This window comes from Lynx canadensis, chromosome C2 (assembly GCF_007474595.2).
Source record: "Lynx canadensis isolate LIC74 chromosome C2, mLynCan4.pri.v2, whole genome shotgun sequence".
Taxonomy (NCBI): Eukaryota; Metazoa; Chordata; class Mammalia; order Carnivora; family Felidae; genus Lynx; species Lynx canadensis.
In genome coordinates this window covers 99,220,781-99,244,030 of record NC_044311.2, presented here as the reverse complement: position 1 = coordinate 99,244,030, position 23,250 = coordinate 99,220,781, and the positions used below count along the sequence as shown (strand labels likewise).

Genomic DNA, 23,250 nt, shown 5'->3' with positions numbered 1-23,250 from the left:
CCCTCAGAGATACAAACAATTATCAGGGAATACTATGAAAAATTATATGCCAACAAATTGGACAACCTGGAAGAAATGGACAAATTCCTGAACACCCACACTCTTCCAAAACTCAATCAGGAAGAAATAGAAAGCTTGAACAGACCCATAACCAGTGAAGAAATTGAATCCATCATCAAAAATCTCCCAACAAATAAGAATCCAGGACCAGATGGCTTCCCAGGGGAGTTCTACCAGACGTTTAAAGCAGAGATAATACCTATCCTTCTCAAGCTATTCCAAGAAATAGAAAGGGAAGGAAAACTTCCAGACTCATTCTATGAAGCCAGTATTACTTTGATTCCTAAACCAGACAGAGACCCAGTAAAAAAAGAGAACTACAGTCCAATATCCCTGATGAATATGGATGCAAAAATTCTCAATAAGATACTAGCAAATCGAATTCAACAGCATATAAAAAGAATTATTCACCATGATCAAGTGGGATTCATTCCTGGGATGCAGGGCTGGTTCAACATTCGCAAATCAATCAACGTGATACATCACATTAACAAAAAAAAAGAGAAGAACCATATGATCCTGTCAATCGATGCAGAAAAGGCCTTTGACAAAATCCAGCACCCTTTCTTAATAAAAACCCTTGAGAAAGTCGGGATAGAAGGAACATACTTACACATCATAAAAGCCATTTATGAAAAGCCCACAGCTAACATCATCCTCAACGGGGAAAAACTGAGAGCTTTTTCCCTGAGATCAGGAACACGACAGGGATGCCCACTCTCACTGCTGTTGTTTAACATAGTGCTGGAAGTTCTAGCATCAGCAATCAGACAACAAAGGAAATCAAAGGCATCAAAATTGGCAAAGATGAAGTCAAGCTTTCGCTTTTTGCAGATGACATGATATTATACATGGAAAATCCGATAGACTCCACCAAAAGTCTGCTAGAACTGATACATGAATTCAGCAAAGTTGCAGGATACAAAATCAATGTACAGAAATCAATTGCATTCTTATACACTAACAATGAAGCAACAGAAAGACAAATAAAGAAAATGATCCCATTCACAATTGCACCAAGAAGCATAAAATACCTAGGAATAAATCTAACCAAAGATGTAAAGGATCTGTATGCTGAAAACTATAGAAAGCTTATGAAGGTAATTGAAGAAGATTTAAAGAAATGGAAAGACATTCCCTGCTCATGGATTGGAAGAATAAATATTGTCAAAATGTCAATACTACCCAAAGCTATCTACACATTCAATGCAATCCCAATCAAAATTGCACCAGCATTCTTCTCGAAATTAGAACAAGCAATGCTAAAATTCATATGGAACCACAAAAGGCCCCGAATAGCCAAAGGAATTTTGAAGAAGAAGACCAAAGCAGGAGGCATCACAATCCCAGACTTTAGCCTCTACTACAAAGCTGTAATCATCAAGACAGCATGGTATTGGCACAAAAACAGACACACAGACCAATGGAATAGAATAGAAACCCCAGAACTAGACCCACAAACGTATGGCCAACTCATCTTTGACAAAGCAGGAAAGAACATCCAATGGAAAAAAGACAGCCTCTTTAACAAATGGTGCTGGGAGAACTGGACAGCAACATGCAGAAGGTTGAAACTAGACCACTTTCTCACACCATTTACAAAAATAAACTCAAAATGGATAAAGGACCTAAATGTGAGACAGGAAACCATCAAAACCTTAGAGGAGAAAGCAGGAAAAGACCTCTCTGACCTCAGCCGTAGCAATCTCTTACTCAACACATCCCCAAAGGCAAGGGAATTAAAAGCAAAAGTGAATTACTGGGACCTTATGAAGATAAAAAGCTTCTACACAGCAAAGGAAACAACCAACAAAACTAAAAGGCAACCAACGGAATGGGAAAAGATATTTGCAAATGACATATCGGACAAAGGGCTAGTATCTAAAATCTATAAAGAGCTCACCAAACTCCACACCCGAAAAACAAATAACCCAGTGAAGAAATGGGCAGAAAACATGAATAGACACTTCTCTAAAGAAGACATCCAGATGGCCAACAGGCACATGAAAAGATGTTCAGCGTCGCTCCTTATCAGGGAAATACAAATCAAAACCACACTCAGGTATCACCTCACGCCAGTCAGAGTGGCCAAAATGAACAAATCAGGAGACTATAGATGCTGGAGAGGATGTGGAGAAACGGGAACCCTCTTGCACTGTTGGTGGGAATGCAAATTGGTGCAGCCGCTCTGGAAAGCAGTGTGGAGGTTCCTCAGAAAATTAAAAATAGACCTACCCTATGACCCAGCAATAGCACTGCTAGGAATTTATCCAAGGGATACAGGATTACTGATGCATAGGGGCACTTGTACCCCAATGTTCATAGCAGCACTCTCAACAATAGCCAAATTATGGAAAGAGCCTAAATGTCCATCAACTGATGAATGGATAAAGAAATTGTGGTATATATACACAATGGAATACTATGTGGCAATGAGAAAAAAATGAAATATGGCCTTTTGTAGCAACGTGGATGGAACTGGAGAGTGTAATGCTAAGTGAAATAAGCCATACAGAGAAAGACAGATACCATATGGTTTCACTCTTATGTGGATCCTGAGAAACTTAACAGGAACCCATGGGGGAGGGGAAGGAAAAAAAAAAAAAAAAAGAGGTTAGAGTGGGAGAGAGCCAAAGCATAAGAGACTGTTAAAAACTGAGAACAAACTGAGGGTTGATGGGGGGTGGGAGAGAGGGGAGGGTGGGTGATGGGTATTGAGGAGGGCACCTTTTGGGATGAGCACTGGGTGTTGTATGGAAACCAATTTGTCAATAAATTTCATATATAAAAAAAAAATTTTTTTTAGTATAATTGACATGTAGTATTTTTTAAACTTTAAGCATTTCAATTTATCTTGTTTAAAAAAGACATGCAGTGACAAAGGCATAGAATATAGTTCCCCTCTCTGAGAAAGAGGAAATCAGAAATATGAATCCCCTTTTAGAAAGGACAGTAATTTAAATTAAGGGAACTATGAAATAAATCACTTAAAATTACTTTGTTTATTCAGATACTATGCTATGCCATAAAATTTAAGGAAAAAGAATTATAATCCAGTGAACCAAACCGAATCTTAGGTTGCTAGATAATCAGTTCTTAAATAAAATTGAATTTATGCTCTATTCTTTTTCATAAGATAGGTCTCTCTTTTGCCGTCCTTCATTATAAAGAAATAAGGACTCTCTTTTGGCCAAGTTGTTTTATTACAGTACTAGTCTTTATACATATATGTAAATCTACATACTTTTGTGTAAGATAAAGTTTAGAACTTTTTTTTTTAGGTTTATTTGAGAGAGAGAGAGAGAAATACATGCACTCCTAGAACACCCAGGCAATCCTAGAATTTTTTTTTTTAAGATTTTTTTTTTTAAGTTATCTCTGTATCCAAGGTTGGGCTTCAACTCACAACCCCAGGATCAAGAGTCACATGCTCTACTGACTGAGCCAGCCAGATGCCCCACGGTTTAGGACTTTAGAAGAAGTCGTAAGACATGACCAATGCAAGAGACAGTGATGGCTTATACATTGTAGTTACTGTTAATCACATACTTGATAGAACATACTTGATTCTATACTTGATAGAATTGTATTTTTTAATTCTTCTATTGCCCAGAGAAAAGCCCCTTGGTTCTCCATTAACAGTGTGATTTCCTAGATTTGATACTGATATTCAGCCGTCTCCTGGCCTCAGCTGTTTGCAGTAAATTTGAATTAAAGAGTTACTTTCAACAGTGCCCAAATATATGCCAATTGTTCTCAATTGTGGCTACACCTTAGAATCATGGGGGTTGGGAGAAGGGAGAAGATATTTTACAAAATACTGATACATGGGCCTCCCTTTCAGATATTCTGATTTATTTGCTCTTGGAGGGGGCTCAGGCATCTGTACTTTCAAGCATTTCCCAGCCGGTTCTAAAGTAAGAATCTCAGACGCATGCAGAGCTTAGACCTCTATTGATTCAGTTCTTTCTGATTTTGCCTTCTTGAAAGCAGATTCTGCCAATGACGTAAGAAACACTGACTGAAGTCACAAATAAAAGGATGCCAATATACATATGTAGAATGGATTTTTTCTACCCAATATAGATTTCCATAGAGAGAGCTGGCATTAGATAGAAAGATAAAGATTTTCTTGTTCATACACTTTCCTTTCTGTAATTCTTCTTCCTAAGCTGGATCTCTTTTGACAGCAGTCTATTCTCCAAATTTTGCTTCCATGAATAAAAATGAAAATTCACCTGCTCAAATCTTCCCTACCTTTTTTGTATGTTATCTTGAAGTTGGTTACCTGTTAAAATTCCTAAGAACACATTGACATCCCATTTAATTATGGTCTTTCCAATACAATTCCCTATTCTTTAGGAGCAATTCTAATTGTTATTAGTGATTTTATCCAAAGGAACCACTTTGATAATAGAAAATTCAGGTCCTGTGGTAGGGCAAACATTTAATTTGGGGATCTAAACCCTCAATCTTCATTACAAAACCAATGATACATTCTGCCTAAGGACAGAATAATTTAACTGAATCTTTGGTCATGATCCACATTGTCATATTCTAATGACAAAGACTAATATTTTTACAACCCTTTCAAACACACAAATTATGGTATACATCCCATGTATGCCCCTTCAACAAGTGAATAAGTTAAAAGCAAAATCTATATCTGCAAAATTGTACACTTTGAAAACAAAGAAATTTTGATCAAGAAAGTGATTGATATAGAAAAATTAACTCAGTCTTTTTAATTTGGAGAATTCTATACCTTTAGTGTTATAGGGAAATTCAATGACTTTAACATTTAATAGAAGCAACAGAAAGTCAAAATTTTAATACTGATAGGAAGGTATCAGTATAAGGTAAAAGTGTCTAAAGAGTTTTGGGTTTTTTTTTAATGTTTATTTATTTTTGAGAGAGAGAGAAAGAGTGTGAAGGGGGAGGGGCAGAGACAGAGAGAGACACACACAGAATCTGAAGCAGGCTCCAGGCTCTGAGCTGTCAGCACAGAGCCCAACACGGGGCTCAAATCCATGAACCACAAGATCATGACCTGGGCCAAAATCAGACGCTCAACCGACTGAGCCACTGAGGTGCCCCAAGACTTTTCAGTTTTTAAAGAATGAGTAATTTAACATTACTATTTTAAAATATTTTTTATCGTTGTTATTAGTTGCATACCCTTGGAGATGGCACTTTGGCTTTAATGGCTTTCATTAGTTCAAATTCAGAAAAAATGGTGAAAACAAAGATATTACTATCTGCTCCAGTGGTCACCAAGAAACGGTCATCAAAACTAGTAGATATGCCTTTAACACATCCATAATTATTGTCATGCAGATTGAAATGCCAGTAGTCCACCATATTTGTCAACGAAGGATTATTCTGACTTAGGATATAGACTCGAATTGCTCCATTTTGCATTCCACAGAACATGAGATCTTGGTTAATGCTATGAAACATAAATTGTTCATATTAATTAGATATATAATTTTATACCTTTTTTAAACATTTATTTATTTTTGAGAAAGAGCATGAGCAGGGGAGGGGCAGAAAGAGAAGGAGACACAGAATCTGAAGCAGGCTTCAGGTGCTGTGCTGTCAGCACAGAACCCAATGCAGGGCTCAAACTCATGGACCCGAGAACATGACCTGAGCAGAAGTTGGTCATTCAACCAACTGAGCCACCCAGGCACCCCAGATATATAATTTTAAATTAATGACACATGACTGAATTTTAATAACAAAGATGTTATGGACTTCATTGTGCACCCCCACTGTACATATTTTTAAGCCCTAACAAACTACTGCAAAAGAACAGAGGGGAAAAAGCCAATTTGAAATTTAGAGCTATTATATTTGATCTTCAAAAGAATAACTAGCATATATGCTTAATTCTCAATTATTAAAGGACTAAGGATTCAAGTTGTGATTTCTGCAGGATCACTGTAACACTGAACCTTCCTTATCTGACCATGCAGGAGAATCCTAAGTAACAGAAAGTAAGTCCATACAAACCTATTGTGTGATAAACAGAAATTCTGACAGAATATTTGACACAGGGACTTGAAATAGTGTTTCATGACTAGCTTTGATTCTATTTATTCATTCAGTTTATTTAACTATAAAATGTTTGGGGCACTTGGGTGGCTCAGTCAGGTAAGCGTCCAACTTCAACTCAGGTCATGATCTCATGGTACACGAGTTCAAGCCCCACATCAGGCTCTGTGCTGACAGCTCAGAGCTTGGAACCTGCTTCAGATTCTTTGTCTCCCTCTCTTTCTTCTCCTTCTCTCTCTTTCTCTCTCTCTCAAAAATAAATAAGCACTAAATTTTTTAAAAAGAAAATATTTGAGTGCCCCTCCATTCGGACACATCTTTAAAAATGAACAATATTCATAATGGACAACAACAGAGACACAAATGAGTTTTTTTTTTTAAGCTTTCTGAAATTTTGCTCACCTGAAAGTGATAGTATGGATGGGATTATCCTCTGTATCTTCAAGAAAACGAAAATCAAAAGGTTCATCCTTCTTTTCTGTGCCATTGATACTTTTCTCATATGGGGGGAACTCACAGTGATATAGAAAACCAGAATCATAGCCACCCTGGAAAAGAGATAAATAACATTGAAGGTAGTACTTGAATATAAGATACATACGACCACACAAGGATTTTTTTTATTCTTCAAATTTTAAAGCCAAAAATAGATGTCTTAACACATCTATTTTTATATGACTTCTATTATTATAGATAGGTTTTATAAAGTAACTCATTGTCCATTTATATGGAACTATATGATTATGCAATAATAAAACACCTTACAATAATTTGCTTCCATTTAAAAGTCAATACAAGGAAGATATCACTTCTGACTACCTACTGAGTTCCATTTTATTTCAAGTATTATTCTGCACATGCAGTATTTAATACAGTGTTGTAGGTCATGCTGCTCAGAGCTAGTTTTGAGTCTAGGGCATTGCTCTTCTCCCTGAAGCAATTACCAGCTCTGAAAGTGCCATCTGAGAAGCTTTGAAATTCAGCAATCTGTTGTCTCATGGGCTTAGGGAGAGGGAAAGAATTCCCAAGGTCATCCAAGGAGAAGGAGCCACTGTAAACACACCTTCCACGGGGCTTTCCATTGCAACCCTAGAACACTACACCCTACAAGTAGGAGTCATCTCAGTCACTGACTATATGAACATGATCTAGGATTTCTAGCTGCTTTCCAGAACAAAAATAAACTCCCAGGAGACAATGGCAATATACAGATTCTCAAGCTAATGCTACAGTTTTTCATATACAAGGTCAATTTTTCAATTAAAAAGAATACCCTATGCATACTTGCTAAGACAAGACTTGATTGAAAATCAAAAGAACAAACAGATCAAAGAAAAAATCATGAGAGGTGTTTATAAAATGGATTTCAAGTAACCAAGATTAATATATTTAAGGAATTTGAAGGCACTATTAAAAAGGTAAGAAGTCACCGGGAATCTGTAAAGAAAGTGAATAATGGAAAAAATAAAATTGTAGGACTGAAAAATAAAATGACAAAAATTCAATAGATTAGTTTGAAAGCAACTAGACACAGCTAGAATTATGAATCTGGAAGAGAGATCAGATAAATCAGACCAAAGCAGGAGAAAGAAAAGGAGGATGACAAATACCAAAAGCAAGGGCAGTGTGTGTGTAAAATACCTATGGGTCATAGTGATAAGAGTTAATGTACATAGAACTGGAATCCCAGAAGAAACAAGGACAAAAATGGGCCAGAAGCAATATTGTGGTACATAATGGCTGAAAATTTTCAAAAACTGAGTGAAACTACATTGGGATTCAAGAAACACTATGAACACAAGCAAGATAAATATGAAGAAATTATACCTTTTAATACAAAATCCTAAAAACAACCAAGGAAAAAGACACATCAGGTTTCGAAGAAACAACAATAAAAAGATGCAGCTGGCAGAATGGAGGACAAAAGATTAAAATACATCAAAGCTTGCAAAGAAAATATCCAGCAAAAATATGATTTTTTTTAAAAAGACAAAATGAAGATACCTCAAGACCCCCCAAAAAGCTCCCAAAACTGAGAGAATGTGTTACCAGCAGACCTACACTAAATACACATACATTTTTAGGCAGAATCTTCTGCAACTACAAAGATATAGAAAGGAATTAACAGTAAGAAAAAGGACAAACCAAAATGATATCAACAACAGCAAAAATAGTAAAATACCTTTTAGGAATACAAATATATATATATATATATATATATATATATATATATTTACATATATATGTATATATACATATATATACACATACATATCTATATACACACACACCTATATATATATATATATGTGTGTGTGTATATATATATATGTACGTATATAAAGAAAATATATGGCAATGGAGAGGGGGAGGATACATGGCATTAAAGTACTCTATTATCTTTTTCTCTGTAATTAGAAGAGTAAATTTATGTCAAACTATATGAAGTTAAAGGTACATAATATAATCTTTAGGATCACCTCTAAAAGAGGGAGTGGAAAGGAAGGAAAAATTTCAAGTTAGGTGGTAGAGCATGTTTATGTGCTGATAAGAACTGAGTAAACAGAGGGAAGTGGATAATACAGGAGACTAGGTGATTTATTGTAGAACAAGATACTGGAGGATGTGAGAGGGGTGGGATCAAAGGGCCTTTGGGGAAAGTGTCCTTGGACAATTGCAGGAGACTATTCATCAACTCTAAGAGTGGACAAAAGCAGACAAGACTCGTATGGATCCCCATAGAATGTTAGATTTAGATTTGTTTGAGACAAGACAAGGAAATTTTTTTTTCTCATATAGGTTAAATAACACTTTTTGCATGTTTCCAGGACACTAGAACTCTACTACACTGTATTACAGTTCTTTCTATGCCTCTCTCCCTCGTGATACGAAGAAATTTCCTGAAGTCAGGAACCATGTCTTATTTATCCCTTACCCTAGAACCCCACACAATTATAGCCATCAACAACTGTTTCATAAAACAAAGACAAAGTATAAAAGCACTAATAAGTGGAGTCCTAGGTGCCTCTATCACTACTTTCTATTCTTCTTGCTGCTTGTCTCCTTAGAAGTTTCTAATGAAGATGCATTTCTAGGAAAAGTTGAACAGGGGAGAAGTTAATGCTCGTTACTTCTTGTAGCAACAATCCTTGGCTAGTCAGCATCCTGGGACACTGAGATCTGGGACAAACTATGAATTAGTGATAGTCTTTCACATATGGGATGTTGTGGGTTCAATCCCAGAATACTTTAATGAAATTAATATTGCAATAAAGTGAGTCAAATGATTTTTTTTTGTTTCCTGGTACATATAAAAATTATGTTTACACTATAGCATAGACTATTTGTGTAATAGCATTATGTCTAACAGTGTGCATACCTTAAATTTAAAAATACTTTATTGCCCAAAATTTCCAACCATAATCTGAGCTTTTGGAAAGTCTTAATCTTTTTGCTGGGGGGGTCCTGTCTTGATGTTGATGGCTGCTGACTGATCAAGGTGGTGGCTGCTGAAGGATTCCATCTCACTTTCTTTGCTCATCCATAAAAAGCAACTGATCATTTGTTAAAGTTGTATCATGAGATGGTAGACATTCAGTCACATCTTTAGGCTCTACTCAGTTCTAGTTCTCTTGCTGCTTCCACCACATCTTCAGTTACTTCCTCCACTCAAGTCTTGAACCCTCAAAGTCACCCATAAGGGTTGGAATCAACTTCTTCCAAGAACTCCTGCTAATGTCGATATTTTGACCTATTCCCATGAATCTAGAATGGTAAATCCTTTCCAGAAGGTTTTCAATTGGCTTTGCCCAGATCCATTAGAGGAATCACTCTCTACGGCAGTTATAGCCTTACAAAATGTATTTCTTAAATAATAAGACTTGAAAGTCTACTTTACTCTTTGATCCACAGGCTACCAAATGGATGTTGTGCTAGGAGGCATAAAAACAACATTAATCTCATCATAGGTCTCCAGGAATCATGGGTAACCAGCTATGTTGTCAATGAACAATAATATTTTAAAAGGAATCTTCTTTTTTTCTGAACAGGTCTCCCAGCTTTGTTGTTCCATTTATAGTGCACAGGCAGTAGGGATTTAGCACAATTCTTAAGGGCCCTAGGATATTCGGAATGGTAAATGAGCACTGGATTCAAATTTAAGTCACCAGCTGCATTAGCCCCTAACAAAAGGGTCAACCTATTCTTTGACGCCAGGAATTGACATATCCTTTATGAAAGTCCTAGATGACATCATCCAGTAGAAGGTTGTTTCATCTACATTGAAAATCTATTGTGGTGCACCTAGGTGGCTGACTGAGCATCTGACTTTGGCTCCAGTCATCTCATGGTTCATGAATTTGAGCCCTATGTCTGGCTCTGTGTGGACAGCTCGGAGCCTGGAGCCTAGTTCAGATTCTGTGTCTCCCTCTCTATCTGCCCCTCCCCCATTCGCACTCTGTCTCTCTCTCAAAAATAAATAAACATTAAAAAATTTTTTAAGAAAATCTGTTGTTTAGTATAGCCACCTTCATGACTGATCTTTTTTTTTAAATGTTTATTGATTTTTGACAGAGAGAGAGAGAGAGAGAGTGAGAGCATGAGCGGGGGAGGGGCAGAGAGAGAGGGAGACCACAGATTCTGAGGCAGGCTCCAGGCTCTGAGCTGTCAGCACAGAGCCCAATGCAGGGCTCGAACTCACAGACCGCGAGATCATGACCAGAGCCAAAGTCAGACGCTCAACCGACAACCACCCAGGCACCCCATGAGTAATCTTAGCTAGATCCTCTGGATAACTTGCTGCAGCTTCTCCATCAGCACCTGCTGCTGTACCTCACACTTCTCTATTATGGAGATGGCTTCTTTCCTTCTTTGCTTAAACTTCATGGACCAATCCCTGCTAACTTCAAACTTTTCTTCTGAAGCTTCCTCACCTCTCCCAGAATTGGAGAGAGTTAGGGCATTGCTCTGCATTAGGCTTTGGCTGAAGAGAATGTTGTGGCTGGTTTTATCTTCCATCCAGGCCACTGAAATTTTCTCCATATCAGCAATAAGGCTATTTTGCTTTCTCGGTATTTGTGTGTTTACTGGAATAGCACTTTTAATTTCTTTCAAGAACTTCTCCTTTGGAGGGCATCTGGCTGGTTAGGAGATAAAGCATGTGACTATTGATCTCAGGGTAATGAGTTCAAACCCCATGTTGGGCATGGAGCCTACTAAAAAAACCTTTTCCTTTGCATTAACATCTTGGCCTACTATTTGGCACAAGAGACCTAGCTTTTGGCCTGCCTTGGCTTTTGACATGCGTTCCTCACTAAGCTTAATCATTTCTTGTTTCTGATTTAAAGTGAGAAACGTGTGACTCTTCCTTTCAAGTGAACAATTAGAAGCTATTGTAGGGTTATTAATTGGCCTAATTTAAATATTCTTGTATCTCTGGGAAGGCGCAAGGAGAGGGAGAGAGATGGGGGAATGACTAGTTAGTGGAGCAGTGAAAACACACACAATATTTATCGTTAGGTTTGCTGTCTTATATGGGTGTGGTTCATGGCTCCCCAAAACAATTACAATAGTAACAAAGATCAATGATCACAGATCACCATAATGATAATAATGACAAAGTTTGGAATATCACAAGAATTACCAAAATGTGACACACAGACATGAAGTGAGCCAATGCTGTAGAAATAATGATGCTGATTAGCTTGCTCAACACAGGATGGCCACAAACCTTCAATTTGTGACAATCACAGTATGTGTGAAGTATAATAAAATCATGTCAATAAATAGTTTTTTTGTTAATGGAGCTGAAGTTTGTGACAAATTTATAACGAAGGAAATCTTGTTTTGCAATCAATTGTTTCATGATAGTAGAAAATATATAATTAGAGAATGTAATTATCACAACTTTGTGACAGTCCTCTGTCTTTGACTCTCTGATATCTATTTTTCTCTTTTTCCATATTAGCCAAGTTCCAATTTTGTTCAGGGTGATAATGTGACCATCTAAAAATAGTCATCTTCCTAGACTTCCACGTGGCCACACAGCATAGCTGCAGATAACAAAATGCAAACAAAACTCTGCAGGATAATGTGGCCATTATTTTCAAAATGTCAATTAGTTTCACATTAAAGAAACAATAGAAACAGCCAGAAGACTCTTTAGCCCTTTGCCCTTCCTTCTACCTTTAATTCTTCTTCTCTTTGACCCCCTGAAATATGAATGATCATTATAGATGATAGCAGATATTATAAACAGACATAAAAGATATTAAGATGACACAAAAACTGTAAGTCACATTCATTCATCAAAATTCACAACTTATTCAATAGTATTTAACAAATGGTCTCACCATAAGAGAAAGTAAGAATGGGCTGGAAATTCATGATCAGACACTATTTAATCAAAATTATGTATTACATTATTACTCACCAAAGAAACCCAGAACTTCCCTGGCTCAGAGTAAAATCCACAGAGTATGCGACAGGGGGTTGATGGAATAAAGATTTCGGGTAATGGCTCCTCTTCCTCTCTTTCCTCCTCCTCCTCCTCCACCTGGAATTCCTTTTCTCCATCTTCTTTCATCTCTGCTGCTAGCTGCTTCCTCCTTTCTTCCTTCTCCTTCTCCTTCAACTCCTTTTGTTTCTTTCTCTTTTCTATTTCTATTAATCTCTTTTGCAAGAGACATTAAGAAGATAAAAAACTGTAAATCATTCATTCATTTACAGTAATGGGATGACAAAGAAAGTGGAAGGAAGAACTCACAGCTCTGATGTAACAAATAGTGTCATTTAAAAATAAATCAATTTGGGGGTATATCTTTAAACTTTTCAAATCATTTCTGTATTACCTGCTTCGATCCTAGTTTTATAGAAATTATTTTCTCTTTTTTTTCCTAATAGAGAAGCTAAATACATTTTCTTTCAGAGTCCATCACCATCAACCCATGAACTAGGTAGACCAAAATAACCATGGAGGAAAGGTGTTTCTATTTTAGTAGATACTAAAATAGTAACAGCAAAACTGTGAGTTAGGCCTTCCACATCTATCAAATGGTGATTTCAAAAGTCACCTAACACTAGCATCCCTACCTCCCATCTTTTGTTCTTTTTATCCCTCAGAATTACTTCCTAATTTATATGATCTCATCACATCAATCTCCTCCTCAAAATCTCACAATGGGAGGAGTGACTGAAAAGCTTCTGCAAAACAAAAGAGGTGGAGACACAGTAATGAAGGGAACCTCCAATCCCAAATGCCATGCACTGCAGTGGGAAGGGATACTACTGAGACATCCTGAGCAGAATCATCTGCCCTGGAACACAGGGGGAAAAAGCCAAGGTTTAAAAGAACAACTAGTATGTGAAAGAACCAGCCCTAAAACCCTCCCAAACTAAAGGGAGCTGCTGGAACTCTCTCTGGGTTAGAAGGGCTGACAAGCACCCCAGTTTATGCTCCCTTCCACCATGGCAGTGTCAATGGGATGAGAGGGTCTGGGCACCCTAACCAGCCTACCACGTCAGTGAACCTCAGACACCTGGCCCCAGCAATCCCACCAAGGAGGCTCTAGGGCGATATATACCAGGACACCCCTCGGTAGCACTCAGTACAGCTTCAGCTGTTGCACCAAGGTGACACAGGTGCGAAGCATCCCTGAACACTCCAGGTCCATACCCACTTTGGCTTCAGCTTGCTAGGCACCATCAACACAGAGTACCCTAGGACCTCCTGGCTGATGTCTGTTTGGCCCAGCTGTCCCACCAGGGTGCCCCCTGTACAGAGCATCCCAGGACACATTGGACTCCACCAGCCTTGGTTTCCATTGCCCCACAAGGGCACCCCCTTTGCTGCACACTGAGGGACCCTCCAGTTTATACCTACTTCACCTTCAGTTGTCCTGCCAGGGCATCCTCAGGATGGAACGCTCCTAAATACCCTGGCTTGCACACATTTCCACTTCAGCCGTCCTGCCAAGGTGCCTTCTGTATGGAAGGTCCAGCCCCCCACTCACACCCCCCCCTCTTAGCTTGCATCCACTTCAGTTTTAGCTGACCTGCCAGGGCATCCCTGAAAAGAATGCCCTTGGACACACTGGCTTGTGCTGGCCTGGGCTTATCACCCCATCAGGGCACCCCCTGCAATGGGCACTGCAGGACGCTCCAGCTTGTACCAACTTCAGCTTCAGCTGTCCTGCCAGGGCACCTCTGCACATAAGGGCCCAGGATCCTTCAAACTTGCACCCACTTCAGCTTTAGTTGTCCTGTCAGGGTGTCTACTATATGGAGACCCCTAGGACCTCCCACTTGCACTCACTTCAGCTATGGTCATCTCACCAGGTCAGTCACAGCATGGAATGCCCTGCAACCCCCAGCCTACACCAACCACAGCTCCTGCCAGCCAGCAGAAGTCGCCAAGCATACACAGGGGACGACCAGACACAAGACCATTTCTTCAAATTCAGAAGTAGCTGTTCTGCTAATTCATCAAAATAAACATGGAAGTCAATAACAATGGGGAAACAGGAGTATGTTCCAAAAGAAAGAAAAAGACAAAACCTCAGAATAAGTACTAAGTAAAAAGGAAATAAGCAATATGCCTAATAAAGAGTTTAAAGCAATGATCATAAAGATGCTTACCAGGCTGGAGAAAAGAGTGAAAGAACTCAGTGAAGCCTTCAACAAAGAGATGGAAAATATAAAAAAGAACCAGAGATGAAGAACACAATAACCTAAGTACAAACAAACAAATAAACAACAACAAATAACACTAGAGGGAATCAAAAGATTAGAAGGTGTAGAAGAATGGATCAGTGATCTGGAAGAGAGGGTAATGGAAAGCACCCAAGCTGAACAACAAGGGGGAAAAAAAAAAGCAGGATAAGTTAAGAGATCTTTTAGACAACATCAAGCAAACAAATATTTGCATTATGGGGGTCCCAGAAGGAAAAAGAGAGAATGGGGCAGAAAACTCAGTTGAAGGCATACTAGTAAAAACTTCACTCATCTTGAAAAAGATATAGACATCTAGGTTTAGGAAGCACGGAGCATTCAAAATAAGATGAACCCAAGAATGTCCACACCATGACAAAATAATTAAAATGTCAAAAGTTAAAGATAGAAAAAGAATTTTAAAAATAGCAAGAGAGAAGTATAAAAGGAAAGCACATAAGGCTATTGGTTGGATTTTCAGCAGAAACTTTGTAGGCCAGAAGGGAGTAGCACTACATATTCAAAGTCTTGAAAGGAAAAAACTACAACCAAGAATACTCTACCTGGCAAGGTTGTCATTCAGAATAAAAGGAAAGAGAGTTTCCCAGACAAAAATTAAAGGAGTTTATCATCACTAAATTGGCCTTACAAAAATGCAAAAGGACTTCTTTAAGTATAAAAGAAAAGCCCATAATTAGAAGAAAATTATGAATAAAAATATGGAAAATATGGTAACCTAAACATAAAATGTGGAGAGGGGGTATAAAAAATAAGTTTTTTAGAATGTGTTTGAACTTAAATGACCATCAACTTAATATACACTGCTATATACTTAGGAAGCAATATACAAACCTCATGGTAACTACAAACCTATCCTAAAACAAAACCTATAATAGATACACACAAAAAAAGGGGGGGGGGAATAATGACACTACAGAAAGTCAATCACAAAAAAAGAGAGTAAGAAAAGAACTAAGAACTCCAAAAAAAAAAAAAAAAAAAAAACAGAAAACGATTAACAAAATGACAATAAGTACATACATATCGATAATTACTTAAATGTAAATGGTCTAAATCCTCCAATAAAAAGGTAGAGGGTGACAAATCAGAAAAAAAGAAAGACTCATCTATATGCTGCCTACAAAAGATTCACTTCAGACCTAAAGACACAGACTGAGATTGAAAGAATTGAAAAATCTATTCCACTACAAATGGAAGCAGCAAAAAAGCTGGGGCAGGAATACTCATAACAAATAAAACAGACTGTAAACTCTAAAATAAAAACTATAATAACAAAGAAGAGCATTATATAATGATAAAGGGATCAATCCAACAAGTAAATATCTATGTACCCAACATTGAAGTACCTAAATAAACAAAGGAAATATTAATAGATATAAAGGGAGGAACTGACAGTAACATAATAGTAAGGGACTTTAACACTTAATTTACATCAATGAATAGGTCATTCAGGCAGAAAAATCAATGAGGAAATAGTGTCTTTGAATGACATATAAGACCAGATAGACTTAATATATACAGAACATTCCATCCAAAAACAACAGAGTGCACATTCTCTTCAAGTGCATGTGGAACATTCTCATTCTCATTAGGCCACAAAACAAGTCTCAATCAATTTAAGAAGACTGAAATCGTATCATTCATCTTTTACAATCACAACACTATGAAACCAGGACTCACAATCAAAAAACCACAAACGTGGAGGCTAAACATACAACCAGTGAGTCAATGAAGAAATCAAAGAATAAATGAAAAAAAAAAAAAGACATGGAGACAAATGAAAATGAAAACACAAACTGTCCAAAATCTTTGGGAAGCATTGAAAGCAGTTCTAAGAGGGAAATTTATAGCAGCACAGGCCTATCTCAAGAAACAAGAAAAAGTTCAAATAAACTAACTTTACGCATGAAAGAACTAGAAAAAGGACAAAGTCCTAGGTAAATAGAAGGAAGTAATAAAGCTCAGAGCAGAACGAAATGGCACATAGACTTAAAAAAAAAAAAAAAAACAGACCAATGAAAGAGAAGACCAATGAAATCAAGATCTGGTTCTTTCAAGAGACAAACAAAATCGATAAACCTTTAGTCAGACTCATCAGTAATAAAAGAGAAAAGACCCAAATAAATAAAATAAAAAACAAAAGGAAAATGTAACAACCAGCACCATAAAAATACAAGAATTATGAAAGAATACTGTGAAAAATTATATACCAAAAAATTGGACAACCTAGAAGAAATGGGTAAATTCCTAGAAACATACAATCTTCCAAAACTGAATAAGGAAGAAAGGGAAAATCTGAAGAGACCAATTACTAGTAATAAAATTGAATCAGTAATCAAAAATCTACCAAAAAGCAAAGCCTGTGACCAGATGGATTCATAGGTAAACTCTACCAAACATTTAGAGAAGAGTCAATACCTCTCCCCCTCAAACTATTTACAGAAAAATAAAACAGGGAAATATTCCAAGTATATTCTGAGAGGCCAGCATTACCCTGATACCAAAACCAGATGAAGATCATTTTAAAAAGAAGAAGAAAACTACAGGGAAATATCCCTGATAAACATAGATGCAAAAATCCTCAACAAGATATTAGCAAACCACATTCAACAATATATTAAAGGGATCATTCACCACAATCAAGTAGGATTCATCCTCAAGATGCAAGAATGGGGTAGGAGGACGCTGGGTTCACCCCACCCTGCTGATCGCTTAGATTCCACCCACATCAGCCTAATTTACCCAGAAAACCACCAGAAGACTAGCAGAATGGACTCTCTGCAGCCAAGCGTAGACTAGAGGCCCACAGAAGAGGGTAGGAAGGGCGGAGAGGCAGTGCATGCTACATGGACTTGCAGGAGGGAACCGGGGCGGTGGAGGGGCAGCCAGCCCACCCAGCAAGGCAGAGCCCCCGAGTCTGGCTTGCAAAAGCAGAGGGGCCAGACGAGTGTGTTCTGACAGCCAGCAGGACTTAACATCTGGAAGGTTATAAGTTAACAGCACTGCTCTGAGAGTGGGAGGGCTGGAGGAAAATGGGAGGGAGAGTTGTTGAGCCCTGGAGGACAGAGCTCAGCTTGTCGGGGAACAAAGGCACTGGGAAGTGCCATCTCCCTCACCCATCCCCCAGCCAAAATCCCAAAGGGAACCAGTTCCTGTCATAAACTTGCTTGCACCGCGCAAACACCCAACGCTGTGGATCCATCCCTCCAACGGGTCTGCCTCCCTCCCGGTGCCACAGTGCCCCTCCCGAAGCAGACCACCAAAGGCAAAGTGAGCTGAGCCTGCCCCTCCTGCCCCTGTGCACCTTGCAGATCCACCCCGGCTAATACGCCAGATCCCATTGAAGCAGCACCACAAGCCTGGCAGTGTGCAAGTAGCCCAGACAGGGGCCAGACTACTCCATAGTGAGTCCTGCCCCTCAGAGAGGGGAAGATAAGGTACACACCAGTCTGACTGTGGGGCCAGTGGTGGGCTGGGAGCAGACATCAGGTCTGACTGCGGCCCTACCCACCAACTCAAGTTACCCAGACACCACAGGGGAAGAGCCCTGCAGTTCTGCACCACTCCAGGGACTATCCAAAATGACAAAACGGAAGAATTCTCAAAATAACACTCCAGGAAGTAGCAACAGCTAACGAACTGATCAAAAACGAATTAAGCAATATGGCAGAAAATGAATTTAAAATAATAGTCATAAAATTAATCGCTGGGCTTGAAAAAAGCATAGAGGACAGCAGAGAATCTATTACTACAGAGATCAAGGGACTAAGAAACAGTCAGGAGGACCTAAAAAATGCTAGAAATGACCTGCAAAATAAAATGGAGGTGACCAAAGCTCAGATTGAAGAGGCAGAGGAGAGAATAGGTGAATTAGAAGATAAAATTATGGAAAAAGAGGAAGCTGAGAAAAAGAGAGATAAAAAAATCTAGGAGTGTGAGGGGAGACTTAGAGACCTAAATGACACAATTAAACGAAATAATATACGTATAATTGGGATTCCAGAGGAGGAAGAGAGAGGGAAAGGTGCTGAAGGTGTACTTGAAGAAATCATAGCTGAGAACTTCCCTGATCTGGGGAAGGAAAAAGGCATTGAAATCAAAGAGGCACAGAGAACTCCCTTCAGACATAACTTGAATCAATCTTCTGCACAACATATCATAGTGAAACCAGCAAAATACAAGGATAAAGAGAAGTTTCTGAAAGCAGCTCAGGATAAACATGCTCTAACATATAAAGGGAGACCGATAAGACTAGTGACAGACCTATCTACTGAAAGTTGGCAGGCCAGAAAGGAATGGCAGGAAATCTTCAATGTGATGAACAGAAAAAATATGCAGCCAAGAATCCTTTATCCAGCAAGTCTGTCATTCAGAATAGAAGGAGAGATAAAGGTCTTCCCAAACAAACAAAAACTAAAGGAATTCATCACCACTAAACCAGCCTTACAAGATCGTAAGGGGGATCCTGTGAGACGAAGTACCAGAGACATCACTACAAGCATGAAACCTTCAGACATCACAATGACTCTAAACCCATATCTTTCTGTAATAACACTGAATGTAAATGGACTAAATGCACCAACCAAAAGACATAGGGTATCAGAATGGATAAAAAAACAAGACCCATCTATTTGCTGCCTACAAGAGACTCATTTTAGACCTGAGGACACCTTCAGAATAAAAGTGAGGGGATGGAGAACTATCTATCATGCTACTGAAGTCAAAAGAAAGCTGGAGTAGCCATACTTATATCAGACAAACTAGACTTTAAATTAAAGGCTGTAACAAGAGATGAAGAAGGGCATTATATAATAATTACAGGGTCCATCCATCAGGAAGAGCTAACAATTATAAATGTCTATGTGCCGAATGTGGGAGCCCCCAAATATATAAAACAATTATTCACAAACATAAGCAACCTTATTGATAAGAATGTGGTAATTGCAGGGGACTTTAATACTCCACTTACAACAGTGGATAGATCATCTAGACAGAGGATCAATAAAGAAACAAGGGCCCTGAATGGTACATTGGATCAGATGGACCTGACAGATATATTTAGAACTCTGCATCCCAAAGCAACAGAATATACTTTCTTCTCGAATGCACATGGAACATTCTCCAAGATAGATCACATACTGGGTCACAAAACAGCCCTTCATAAGTATACAAGAATTGAGATCATACCATGCACAGTTTCAGACCACAACACTATGAAGCTTGAAATCAACCACAAGAAAAAGTCTGGAAAACCTCCAAAAGCATGGAGGTTAAAGAACACCCTACTAAAGAATGAATGGGTCAACCAGGCAATTAAAGAAACTTAAAAAAATATGGAAACAAATGAAAATTGAAATACAATAATCCAAACACATTGGGATGCAGCAAAGGCAGTCCTGAGAAGAAAATACATTGCAATCCAGGCCTATCTCAAGAAACAAGAAAAATCCCAAATACAAAATCTAACAGCACACCTAAAGGAAATAGAAGCAGAACAGCAAAGACAGCCTAAACCCAGCAGAAGAAGAGCAATAATAAAGATCAGAGCAGAAACAAACAATATAGAATCTAAAAAAACTGTAGAACAGATCAATGAAACCAAGAGCTGGTTTTTTGAAAAAATAAACAAAATTGATAAACCTCTAGCCAGGCTTCTCAAAAAGAAAAGGGAGAGGACCCAAATAGATAAAATCATGAATGAAAATGGAATGATTACAACCAATCCCTCAGAGATACAAGCAATTATCAGGGAATACTATGAAAAATCATATGCCAACAAACTGGACAACCTGGAAGAAATGGACAAATTCCTAAGCACCCACACGCTTCCAAAACTCAATCAGGAGGAAATAGAAAGCTTGAACAGACCCATAACCAGCGAAGAAATTGAATCCATCATCAAAAATCTCCCAACAAATAAGAGTCCAGGACCAGATGGCTTCCCTGGGGAATTCTACCAGACATCTAAAGCAGAGGCAATACCTATCTTTCTCAAGCTATTCTAAAAAATAGAAAGGGAAAGAAAACTTCCAGACTCATTCTATGAAGCCAGCATTACTTTGATTCCTAAACCAGACAGAGACCCAGTAAAAAAAGAGATCTACAGGCCAATAACCCTGATGAATATGGATGCAAAAATTCTCAATAAGATACTATCAAATCGAATTCAACAGCATATAAAAAGAATTATTCACCATGATCAAGTGGGAGTCATTCCTGGGATGCAGGGCTGGTTCAACATTCGCAAATCAATGTGATACATCACATTAATAAAGTAAAAGATAAGAACCATATGATCCTGTCAATTGTTGCAGAAAAACCATTTTGACAAAATTCAGCATCCTTTCTTAATAAAAACCCTAGAGAAAGTCACAATAGAAGGAACATACTTACACATCATAAAAGCCATTTATGAAAAGCCCACAGCTAATATCATCCTCAATGGGGAAAAACTGAGAGCTTTCTCCCTGAGATCAGGAACACAACAGGGATGTCCACTCTCACCGCTGTTGTTTAACATAGTGTTGGAAGTGCTAGCATCGGCAATCAGACAACAAAAGGAAATCAAAGGCATCAAAATTGGCAAAGACGAAGTCAAGCTTTCACTTTTTGCAGATGACATGATATTATACATGGAAAACTCCATAAACTCTACCAAAAGTCTGCTAGAACTGATATATGAATTCAGCAAAGTCGCAGGATACAAAATTCATGTACAAAAATCAGTTGCATTCTTATACACTAATAATGAAGCAAGAGAAAGACAGATAAAGAAACTGATCCCATTCACAATTGCACCAAGAAGCAAAAAATACCTAGGAATAAACCTAACCCAAAGATGTAAAAGATCTGTATGCTGAAAACTATAGAAAGCTTATGAAGGAAATTGAAGAACATATAAAGAAAAACATGGAAAAATATTCCGTGCTCATGGATTGGAAGAATAAATATTGTGAAAATGTCAATACTACCCAAAGCTATCTACACATTCAATGCAATCCCAATCAAAATTGTACCAGCATTCTTCTCAAAGCTAGAACAAGCAATCCTAAAATTTGTATGGAACCACAAAAGGCCCCGAATAGCCAAAGTAATTTTGAAGAAGAAGACCAAAGCAGGAGGCATCACAATCCCAGACTTTAGCCTCTACTACAAAGCTGTCATCATCAAGACAGCATGGTATTGGCACAAAAACAGACACACAGACCAATGGAATAGAATAGAAACCCCAGAACTAGACCCACGAAAGTATGGCCAACTAATCTTTGACAAAGCAGGAAAGAGTATTCAATGGAAAAAAGTCTCTTTAACAAATGGTGCTGGGAGAACTGGACAGCAACGTGCAGAAAATTGAAACTAGATCACTTTCTCACAGCATTCACAAAAATAAACTCAAAATGGATAAAGGACCTGAATGTGAGATAGGAAACCATCAAAACCCTAGAGAAGAAAGCAGGAAAAGACCTCTCTGATCTCAGCCACAGCAATTTCTTACTTGACACATCCCCAAAGGCAAGGGAATTAAAAGCAAAAATGAACTATTGGGACCTCATGAAGATAAAAAGCTTCTTCACTGCAAAGGAAACAATCAACAAAACTAAAAGGCAACCAACGGAATGGGAAAAGATATTTGCAAATGACATATCGGACAAAGGGCTAGTATCTAAAATCTATAAAGAGCTCACCAAACTCCACACTCGAAAAGCAAATAATCCAGTGAAGAAATGGGCAGAAAACATGAATAGACACTTCTCTAAAGAAGACATCCGGATGGCCAACAGGCACATGAAAAGATGCTCAACGTCGCTCCTCATCAGGAAAATACAAATCAAAACCACACTCAGATATTACCTCATGCCAGTCAGAGTGGCTAAAATGAACAGATCAGGAGACTATAGATGCTGGTGAGGATGTGGAGAAACGGGAACCCTCTTGCACTGTTGGTGGGAATGCAAACTGGTGCAGGCACTCTGGAGAACAGTGTGGAGGTTCCTCAAAAAATTAAAAATAGACCTACCTTATGACCCAGCAGTAGCACTGCTAGGAATTTACCCAAGGGATTCAGGAGTACTGATGCATAGGGGCACTTGTACCCCAATGTTTATAGCAGCACTGTCAACAATAGCCAAATCATGGAAAGAGCCTAAATGTCCATCAACTGACGAACGGATAAAGACATTGTGGTTTATATACACAATGGAATACTATGTGACAATGAGAAAGAATGAAATCTGGCCTTTTGTAGCAACGTAGATGGAACTGGAGAGTGTTATGCTAAGTGAAATAAGTCATACAGAGAAAGACAGATACCATATGTTTTCACTCTTATGTGGATCCTGAGAAACTTACCAGAAGACCATGGGGGAGGGGGAAGGAAAAAAAATGGTTAGAGAGGGAGGGAGCCAA

General features: G+C 38.3%; 1 protein-coding gene across 1 annotated transcript in view; it reads right to left on the bottom strand.

Moving 5' to 3' along the window:
• Positions 1 to 23,250, bottom strand: part of CFAP44 (cilia and flagella associated protein 44) — a 157,295-nt gene that overhangs the window by 82,315 nt on the left and 51,730 nt on the right. Inside the window, exons 17-19 of the mRNA XM_030330062.1 lie at positions 12,548 to 12,787; positions 6,520 to 6,665; positions 5,239 to 5,509 (exon numbers count right to left, since the gene is read on the bottom strand). Of these exons, the coding sequence (XP_030185922.1) occupies positions 5,239 to 5,509; positions 6,520 to 6,665; positions 12,548 to 12,787 (657 nt within the window). The remainder of the gene's footprint in view (positions 1 to 5,238; positions 5,510 to 6,519; positions 6,666 to 12,547; positions 12,788 to 23,250) is intronic.